Source organism: Papio anubis, chromosome 1 (genome assembly GCF_008728515.1).
Source record: "Papio anubis isolate 15944 chromosome 1, Panubis1.0, whole genome shotgun sequence".
NCBI lineage: Eukaryota > Metazoa > Chordata > Mammalia > Primates > Cercopithecidae > Papio > Papio anubis.
The window spans coordinates 117,644,897-117,655,334 of NC_044976.1; the positions used below are offsets into that span (position 1 = coordinate 117,644,897).

At 43.5% G+C, this 10,438-nt stretch overlaps 1 protein-coding gene across 1 annotated transcript; it reads left to right on the forward strand.

Annotated features, from left to right (window-relative positions):
- Nucleotides 1–1,424: 1,424 nt before the first annotated feature.
- HSD3B2 (hydroxy-delta-5-steroid dehydrogenase, 3 beta- and steroid delta-isomerase 2) lies at nt 1,425–9,754 on the forward strand. The gene is made up of 4 exons (XM_003892491.5): nt 1,425–1,919; nt 2,048–2,278; nt 6,244–6,408; nt 8,519–9,754. The coding sequence occupies exons 2-4, from the start codon at nt 2,134–2,136 to the stop codon at nt 9,328–9,330; spliced, it is 1,122 nt and encodes a 373-aa protein (XP_003892540.2). The 5' UTR covers nt 1,425–1,919; nt 2,048–2,133; the 3' UTR covers nt 9,331–9,754.
- The last annotated feature ends 684 nt before the right edge of the window (nt 9,755–10,438 follow it).

A 10,438-nucleotide genomic window follows, 5' to 3' on the forward strand; every position in this document is an offset into this window, starting at 1 on the left:
AGGCAAGGTGTGTGATGCACCTGGATGGTTTCAGATAGCACTCCACAAGTCTCAGCAAGACCCAGGGCCTGTGTCTATTTCTGAGAGCTTCAGAGGACAAGCTGCTACATCTTGCATCACAGGGCCAACCTTTCCTAGGCAAGTATGTTTGAAGCATTGGTAGCCAGGTTCCAAGTAGAAGGTGAATGTCTACAACACGGGAGAAAGACAAGACACAGAGTGCGGTGTCAAGCTGAATCGTTTGTAGAGTATTACTTCCAACAACTTCAGAAAGCATTCTTTTCAAGTGCTTATGGCATTTTCACCAACATAGACCATATGCTGGACCATAAAACAAATATCAGTATATATCTAAGAATCAAAATCATAGAGTATATGCTCCAGCCACAATAGTATTTAATTAGAAATCCATAACAATAAGATATCTAGAAAATCAATTTTAGAAAACATGCAACATGCTTCTCAGTAACACTTGGGTCAAAGAAGACATCACAAGAAAAAAATCCAAAACATCAGTGACTGAGTAATCAAAATGTTGGATACAGCTAACATAGTGTTTAGAGAGAATTTTACAACTTTAAATGCCTATAGTGGAAATGAGCAAAGGAGTAAAGTCAATTATCTATGCTTTTATCATAAGAACCCTGAAAAAGAAGAATAAAATAAACCCAAAGTTAATAAATATAAGCCAATAATAAAAATAGTGAAAACATGAAATAGAAAAATGAACAAACAATCAGTGGTCAATTTTTCTGTGCTCCATGCACAAAAATTCAGTTCAGAATGATTTTATATTTAAATATATATCCAGAACCACAGAGATCTTAGAATAAAAATTGGGAAAATATAGGAATAAAATGGGAACTCTGTGGGAATAAAAATCAGAAAGTAATTGCCCACCAGGTAAATTGCGGGGAGGGCAGGGAATTGACTAAGAACAGGCAGAAAAAAACTTTCTGGAGTGCAGGAAATGGCTTATATCTTCTTTTTGGTGGTACTTACATGGACATATATAACTGTCAAGGTTCATTGACACTGAACACTTAAGTGTGTACACTGAACACTTAAGATCTGGGCCTTGTAATGCATGTAAACTACATCTCTATTTTTTTAAGTAGAGAAAGGTGTCTTGGGGGGTTTATGACAGTGGTGTTTGGGCAGACTGGGGCATAGGTTTCAGAAGCATTCACAGCATCTTCAGTTCAACAATTTGCTAAGAATGTTTTTGCAGCCAAAAATGTAAGATAAGTGCAAATATCTATGATTAGAGTCATTGGGCATGCCATATAATTAATTCGTTATCACTAGATACCTTTCCTTCAATGAGGTTCTTCCATTAGGAACTCAGAGCTCTCCAGAGAAAAATTGCAATTGAGGTTTGGATATATTGGGTGGAAAAGAAAGTCACCTCACATAAAACTTAGTGATTGGAGCTGTCACCATTGTAAATTTCTAAACTTTGCAAGACAGCAGCAACATTTCAAATGACATTCTGAGAGAGGCGATAATGGGCTAACGTAGATGTCCCTCCAGGTGGAATTACTGCACAAGGACAATTACATTGCCCTTGGAGACATCTCCCAGTTTGGTTTAAGTTCACAGATTGCGGATCCCAGACAGCTGGTATCAACTGACCAGTGTTCTGTTAAGGCTAAACCCAAGACTCTTTATCACACTGTGGCCTTGAGATTGGATTTCTCTTCCTGTTCCTGGGAAGAATTAGAGATATAACCTAAAGGTCACTATTATTCTGAGAAAAGGGATCCTGGAGGAGGAGGGAGCAATGAGTATGTGGCAGGAGTTCAAGGTGACAAGGGCTGAGCCAGAAGCCACAGAGCATAAAGCTCCAGTCCTTCCTCCAGGGCTGAGGCAATGAGGACTCCGACTCCTCTGTCCAGTTTTTAACAATCTAACTTACGGTTAGAGCTTTTTCCTTTTCTTTCAACTACTCCTGGCAGTAGTGGGGTCATGGAATTTTTGTAAAAAATGGGGTGGAGGAAAATAAGGCATCTGTGTGAGTGTATAACCATTTTACCTCTGTTTTTAGTCCTCTTCTGGGTCACACTAGAATCAGATCTGCTCCCCAGCATCTTCTGTTTCCTGGCGAGTGATTCCTGCTACTTTGGATTGGCCATGACGGGCTGGAGCTGCCTTGTGACAGGAGCAGGAGGGTTTCTGGGTCAGAGGATCGTCCGCCTCTTGGTGGAGGAGAAGGAGCTGAAGGAGATCAGGGTCTTGGACAAGGCCTTCAGACCAGAACTGAGGGAGGAATTTTCCAGTAAGTAACCTTGAGTCATGGGTCTGTGGCTCCATCTTAAACTCCGCACGGGTGTGGGGAGGTTGACCTTGTCTAACAAGTTAAGGAAAGTTGTAGCCTAATGAAAGCCAATCGCACATCTAAAGTCATCAGAAAGGAAACAGTATAAAATGGTATAGTGTGAAAGATACTGGATAGGGTGTCCAGAGACTGGATTCTGGCCCTGACCCAGAACTTGAAGGGCAGCCATGTCAGCCTCAAGGCCCCTTTTCTTCTCTTCTCGAAAATCACACATGAGTTCTCTTTCTTGTCTACAACTCTTATATTCTGAAGCTTTTTGTCTTGGCAATTGCTGTGCAACATTCACAAAGGGCACCATTTACCTGGAGACCTCACCAGTGGGTCCCTGCCTCTCTAGACTGCCCCAGGCTTTGTTTCATTTTATAACTTCTTTAGCATCTTTAGTGAAGGCAAAACAAAAGGAAGTGAAGGTACAGATGTGTGTGTAAGTGGATGTGTGTGTAAGTGGATGTGTGTGTCAAAGAGAGAAAGAAAATGAGGGGGAAAGCAAATCAGAGACAGAGAATGAGAAAGAGAATGAATGAGAAAGGTAGTGTGAGAGAGAGAGAGCATCAGCAAGAGAGAGAGAGCGAGAGTGAGAGAGATCATCAGTGAGAGAGAGAAAGAGAGAAAGAGAGCGTGCACAGGTGCACAACACAGAGCGGAGACAGAGTAAGAGGCAGTATGAGGCCAGCATGCCTCATTTATATTTCTCATATATAGCTTTTTTTTAAAAACCATTTGTCTCTGTTGCTCAGTACCCCAAAGAAATTGACTGCAGATTTTGCTGTAGTAACTCTTTGTGCAAATAATCCTGTGAGGAAGGTAGAAAAGGGGTCACCTCCAACTGGACAATGAACCCATCAAGTTCTGGAAACATAAAGTAACTTGCCAAAAACAGCTGATTAATGTGTAGCAGAGCTCAGACCAGAGCTTCATTCCAGAGGCTTCATCACTTGACCCTGGGGCTAATCCTTGGCAAAGTAGGTTTTCAGTCTCTCCCTTTGCCTCTCTGTGTGCCCCAAACCAATTCCCTGTCCTCCTTCCAGATGTTTGCTCTTTCCCAATAAACTGCTACACATTCTGATTTCTGTGCTTTTGTTTACTTGTTCCTTTTATGGAATGTACACCCTCCACTCTAACACCCCCACTCTAACCATCTATCCAGGGGACTGGGTGAACTATGTGTCTTCATGCAGGTTCTGGCTGCCTAGAAGGTCCTTCCCTGTTCACACAGAAGCTGCCCTTGACACTCTATTCTTTCACTCTTCTCTGACCTCTTCAAATGTCCAATTTCCACCACTCTCTGTTCTAATGGTGTCTTTGAAAAACAAATATTAACAAATGACAAATATTAAATGTTTGTACTCCTTATATCTCAGCAATATTTGCAATCTAACATCTGATACCAGGAAAAAGCAATGCTCAGCCTAGAGGAACAGTTTTCCTATGGTGAAAATGCAGGGGATATAATGGATGGGCAGAGGTCTGTATGAAGATAAAAACAGAGAATCCTTTCAGTGTTCTTTCTGTGCCCAGGCACTGTGCTAAACGTTTTGTATGTGCAGACTCATTACTCCTCATAACAACCCTATGAGATCGGTAATATTATTATCCTCCTTTTTTTATAGGTGAGGAGACAGGCACAGAGAGATTAACCAACTTGTCCAAGGTCCTACAGTTAGATTATGGCGAAGCTGGATTTGAACCCAGGCAGTCTAGTGCAGCATCGGTGCCCTTAAGCAGTAGTTTGTCTAGCAGCTTCTCTGAGCCTCCCTCCAGCCCAACACACACCACAAAAGCAACTGCATTTAGTCTACATGAAACACTTGCCAAGTCCACAGTGCCTTGGAGAAGGAGGGAGCTACGGCTCCATCGAAAAAGTTCCCTTTTCTGGTCTCTCTAGATCCCTGGGGACTCACTGGGGAAGAGTCATTTTCTATCAGCTTTGGAATTCTTCCGCTTTGAGATGGTAATTCCTTTGAGCCAGTCTGTCTAAAGTCGGCAGTAAAGGAGAAGCAGACAAAGGGAGTAGAAAAGGTAGAGGTGGAAATACAACCAGAGAAAATTCCACTCTTGGGCTCACATCCACCTCCTTCCCAGCAGCCTCTTCCCTGACTCCACCATTGCAGGGCCTTCTTGGAGTTGCCTGACAGTGGGAAGGGGCTGGGAGTAGACAAAACAAGGCAGAAGCATCAGGAGAGCAAATGGTCCCGCCTGTACCCCAGGAAGGAATTTCTCCAGCCTATAATTTTTCATTCCGAATTTTGTTCTCACTGTTCTTTGACCTTTGTTGGCAATTTCAGTTAAACTGGCTTATTCTTACTCTCTCAGAAAAGTTGATTCTAAACAGCTATTCCTGCACCTGGGGTACAGGGTCTAAAAATGGCAGGTGGGATGGGCAGATTTGAGCCTTCACTAGAAAATTGACTTTAGATCTGTCCCTTAACCTCTCTGAGCCTAAGTTTCCTCACCAATAAAGTAGGACTCAGAATAGCTACCTCACGAGATAGCTGTAAAGGGAAAGAAGCAAGCTGTGGGCCGTATGCAGATTATAAAGCACAAATGAGAGCAGAGTATTTATCTGAGCTCCATGTAGCATGATGTTCATTTTTGGGGCTAATTCCAGGTGACAACTTTACTGGCAGCGTTACTGCCTGGAGATTTCAGAGGAGCCTGAAGATACGGATGTTATATCTGCTGCCCTTGGCTAGACACTAGACAGCTGAGATGTTAGTTCATCAGTGGCTAACTCATTTTCCGCATTGCTATCTGCTTTTTATGATAACTGATAAAAATTTCTCAATGAAATTCATCATTTAAGCCCATCTGCAATTCCTGAGTAATGGCTCCACTCTCCTCCCAATTGCCCAAGCAGGAAACCATAGGGGTGATTTTGTCTCCTTTTCCTCTCAGCCCAGATCCAGTAGGTACCAGGACCTTCAAGGTAAGGTCTGAAATTCAAACCTGGTGTATCTCTCCCCTCCTCTGCTTCCACTGCTGGACCCTGCCTCCAGCCCTCGTCTAAACTTTGGCACAGACATTCTGATTAATCTCTTGATCACCTGGATTTCTCATATACCCTATACCAGTCCGTTTTATATCCTCAAGTCAAGGTAAACTTCCTATGCCACCACTCTGCGTCTGTTTCTCTTGTATTATTATTATTAATATTTTGAGACAGGGTCTTTCTGTGCCACCGAGTCTGGTGTGCAGTGGCATGATCTCAATTCACTGCAACCTCTGCCTCCTGGACTCCATCCATCCTCCCACTTCAGGTTTGTGATTACCTGGGACTATAGGCATGTGCCATCATGCCGGGCTAATTTTTGTAATTTTAGTAAAGACAGAGTTTTGCCATGTTTTGCAGCCTGACCCCCACCTCCAGAAATCAAGTGATTCACCACCTCAGAGTCCCAAAGAGCTGGAATTACAGGCATGAGCCACTGCGCCCAGCCTGTTTCTCTACTGATTCCAACATAAATAAGGGTTTTTCTTTGACATGGTGCTGGAGACCCAAAATCATAATTCTATACATGATTCCTCATTACCTACAGAATTAAATTCAAACTTTCCCTCTTATACCCAACTCTCCACAATCACTCTATTCTCCATAAAAAATTTGGTGAGTCTCCCATGACTCTAGCAATGCTTATATTCCAGGGACGTGTGACAGTTCACTTCTCACATTACTTTTCTGGAATAAGATGGGGTAGAAACAGATGTTTGCTCTTTCCCAGTAAACTGCTACACATGCTGATTTCTGTGCTTTTGTTTGCTTGTTCCTTTTATGGAATGTACACCCTCCATCCACTCTAACACCCCGCTCTAACCATCCTTGAACACCTATGTAACATCACCTTTATCAGAAAACTTCCCAACCAGATCCAGAAAGCTTTCCAATGACCTGACCTGTGTTCACACAGAGCTCCAGAACAAGACCAAGCTGACTGTACTGGAAGGAGACATTCTGGATGAGCCATTCCTGAGGAGAGCCTGCCAGGACGTCTCGGTCGTCATCCACACCGCCTGTATCATTGATGTCTTTGGTGTCACTCACAGAGAGTCCATCATGAACGTCAATGTGAAAGGTACGGTAGCCTGGGGAGGAGATAAAGCAAGTTGGTTAAATGAGGTTCAGAAAGAAGGACAAGAAAGGGAAGAGAAGTCACTCCACTGAACACCTGCTGAGCTCTGGGCCAAGTGCCTTTGCTGATCACTACTGACTGGGGAGTTCAAGGCTGGTATCCTCAGTTTTTTAGATGAGAAAACTAGGGCTGAGAGACAGCAAGTAACTTTTCCAAGGCCCCACAGTTAAGTAAGTAAGTAGGAGCATTAGACTTTAAACTCACTCTTGTGTGACTCCAAAGGCTGTGGAAGCTCTTTCTACTGTGGCCCCAATCAAAAGTCAACTAAACTCCAACTTCAAACTCATGATATCCAGCTACTCCTTGGCTCCCTGGGCCAGAATCAGACCTTCCAGGTGCCACCGTAGTCATCATTTTGAACCTTGTGTGCAGGCTGATGAGAACATTCAGAGCCCTCCTGCCCACCTCAAAGAAGAAGTCCTCTCGAGAGAACTAGCGAAGCTGGTTCACAGAGGTCTGTCAGGACTGAATTATCCAGCACATGCCTTCCCACAATATTTTCTTAACAATAAGAGTTTCCCAGTATCAAGAATACAATCTCTTCAGCTCACCACATGGCCTACTATTACAGAGCCATTTCCAGCCAGGTGCCCAAAGTGCACCCTCATTTGATCCACATTTTTTTAAGGAATCTTGCCATGCAGTCTCACCCTCTGACTCCCAGAGCCCAGTTCTCTTCAAACCACAGCACCCCACCGCTGGCCTGGCGCTCCACATTCAGTCTACTCAAATTCTTATAAAGCAACTACTTGCTTTTGAGTATCCAGCACTACCTAAAAAAAAAAAAAAAAAAACCCTTACCAGTTTCTACATAGCCATACCCCTAAGTACCACTACAGTTCAAGGAGTGTGCTAAGAGTAAAGAGTTTTTGTTTTAATGTTGACTTTCCACAGCTCCCAAAAACAGGGGATAAGAAATGACAGGGGGAGTGTTAGAGGCATCTGTTTCTTAAAACCATTATCACTCCCAGGCTTAGAAAATGCTTCACAATGATGGCCATTTCATGAGGCTGTCTCTCCAGAAAATCAAATTGCACAGAGACTTTAAAAATGGCTAAGAATACAAAAATAAGGAAATAAAAAATGATCATTTGCCTAGGAAATCCCTTCCTTCTTCAAGGGAAGGCACTCCAGATACCTCTATGAGCTTTGCTTCCACACAGCTCAGGGCATGCTGACAGGTCCTCCCAGTGCAGGTGTTACCAGAAGAGGGCACACTCCTCTCCCCAGTTCTCCACCAGGCTCCACAGCAAACGCCAGGGCAGGGTTTAAAGGAAGGTTTATCACCCCCACTTTACATAACTGGGTAAACAGAGTCATCGCCAGAATTGGAAGCTGCTTTCCCAGGGAACGCACAATCAGGAAAAAGAGTGTGGGTTTCCAGCATCTCCCCACAACCCACTCTTTGCTCAATGACTCCAGAGATGGTCTTTGTAACAAATTTTTATTAATCCATTGCAAAATGAGAAAAATACCATCAATTCTATGTATATCTAAGAATGTATATTGCCTATATTCAGCTGTGAGTTTGTGTGTGTAATGCAAATTCTTTCACTGTCCTTTCTTGCCTAAGGACTGACTGGGACTGTTCATATTCTCAGAGTATAGTCTCCTGATTTTTAGACTTTAAATGATCTGTCTTTAATTGTATTGATGACAAATCATACTTTTTCAATATTCTTACTTGGCAAAATATAAAGTGATTACCCTAGGTCCTTTTCCAAAATTAAAGTATATATATATATGCATATATATATACACACACACACACACACACACACACACACACACACCACACAAACATAGGTCTATGAAACCCAAAAGTTTAGAAATTCTTCCTTTCTAGAACCCAAATGTCAGTTTCTTTTTATTTTTGTGTTTTTCCTATGGCTGTATCATGACCCAATCTCAGTCAGAGCCACAGAAGAATGCACCCTGAGTCTGTTATAACCACTGCACTTGGGAGTGGGGAGTGGGGCACATGGATCTGTGCACGTGGTTGCAGCTTCTTTGGGATATTTCCTGACACTGACATCATGCTCTTCCTGGGCAGGTACCCAGCTCCTGTTGGAGGCCTGTGTCCAAGCCAGTGTGCCAGTCTTCATCTACACCAGTACCCTAGAGGTAGCCGGGCCCAACTCCTACAAGGAAATCATCCAGAATGGCCATGAAGAAGAGCCTCTGGAGAACACATGGCCTGCTCCATACCCATACAGCAAAAAGCTTGCTGAGAAGGCTGTGCTGGCAGCCAATGGGTGGACTCTGAAAAATGGTGGCACCTTGTACACTTGTGCCTTAAGACCCATGTATATCTATGGGGAAGGAGGCCCATTCCTTTCTGCCAGTATAAATGAGGCCCTGAACAACAATGGGATCCTGTCAAGTGTTGGCAAGTTCTCCACTGTCAACCCAGTCTATGTTGGCAACGTGGCCTGGGCTCACATTCTGGCCTTGAGGGCCCTGCGGGACCCCAAGAAGGCCCCAAGTGTCCAAGGACAGTTCTATTACATCTCAGATGACACACCTCACCAAAGCTATGATAACCTTAATTACATCCTGAGCAAAGAGTTCGGCCTCTGCCTTGATTCCAGATGGAGCCTTCCTTTATCCCTGATGTACTGGATTGGTTTCCTGCTGGAAGTAGTGAGCTTCCTACTCAGCCCAGTTTACTCCTATCAACCGCCCTTCAACCGCCACACAGTGACATTGTCAAATAGCGTGTTCACCTTCTCTTACAAGAAGGCTCAGCAAGATCTGGCGTATGAGCCGCTCTACAGCTGGGAGGAAGCCAAGCAGAAAACCGTGGAGTGGGTTGGTTCCCTTGTGGACCAGCACAAGGAGACCCTGAAGTCCAAGACTCAGTGATTTAAGGATGACAGCGATGTGCATGTGGGTGTTGTTAGGAGATGTCATCAAGCCCCACCCTCCTGGCTTCATACAGAAGGTAACAAGGGCACAAGCCCAGGTCCTGCTGCCTCCCTTTCACACAATGCCCAACTTATTGTCTTCTTCATGTCATCAAAATCTGCACAGTCACTGGCCCAACCAGAAGCTTTCTGTCCCAATCATACGCCAGAGGACAGACAATATGATTTGCTGTTACCCAATCTCAGTGGCTGATTCTGAATGACTGTGGTCACTTTTAACTTGAGGTTCTCTTTTGACTAATGGAGCTAATAGAGCTCCATTTCCCCTCTTAAATGAGAAAGCATTTCTTTTCTCTTTCATCTCCTATTACTTCACACAGTTCAATGTAAAGAGCAATAAATGTTTTAATGCTTAACCTGGAGAGAGGCATGGTTTCTGTTAATACATACTTTCATCCTTTTCCTTTCATTTGCAACTATCACCGTCTCCAACTTAGAAGAGTAGCATGAAACCGGGGTTGCGGAGTGGGCAGAGTAGTGGGAGGTACAGAAAGGGCAGATGAATACTGAATAAGCTCTACTATGTTTTAGGCATGTATGAAATGACCTACATATGACTTATATTATCTCATTTAATACTCATCAGAAACCTGTCAATTGAGGAAAATGACAAGTCTCAATCATTTTAGGAGATTTATTTGAAGATGTGCCCAGGAGACAGGCCAATTCCTTTCTCCAAAGATGAATTTGGAGGGCTCCAATTCAAAGGGGGAAAAGAGAGGGATATTGAGAAGCACACAGTTTTTATGCAAGGGGATAGTAGGAAAAAAATAGGCATTCATGCCTTCGGCTCAGTGAATCTGCATTGTTTACATAAGATGACATAAACAGTAGGGTCAGAGGGAAAATGCAGGGAATCTGCATTGTACATAAAATAACACAGACAAGATGGGGTAGGGGAACAATCAGATAGGCATTCATGTCTGGGGTGACTGCACCTGTAGTGATAAGCTATCAATTTGCATTGCTGTGGTGAAGTTTTAACAGCTCACTAGGAAATACCTTGTGGGCAAAATATGGGTGAAGCGTGTAGCTTTTTATCTTGT

Bases quoted from the DNA above. Each gene is read 5' to 3' on its own strand.
- HSD3B2 (XM_003892491.5), top strand. From the start codon at position 2,134: ATGACGGGCTGGAGCTGCCTTGTGACAGGAGCAGGAGGGTTTCTGGGT. The intron at 2,279-6,243 runs GTAAGTAACCTT...GTGTTCACACAG, and splicing joins ACTGAGGGAGGAATTTTCCA to AGCTCCAGAACAAGACCAAG. The intron at 6,409-8,518 runs GTACGGTAGCCT...CTTCCTGGGCAG, and splicing joins CATGAACGTCAATGTGAAAG to GTACCCAGCTCCTGTTGGAG.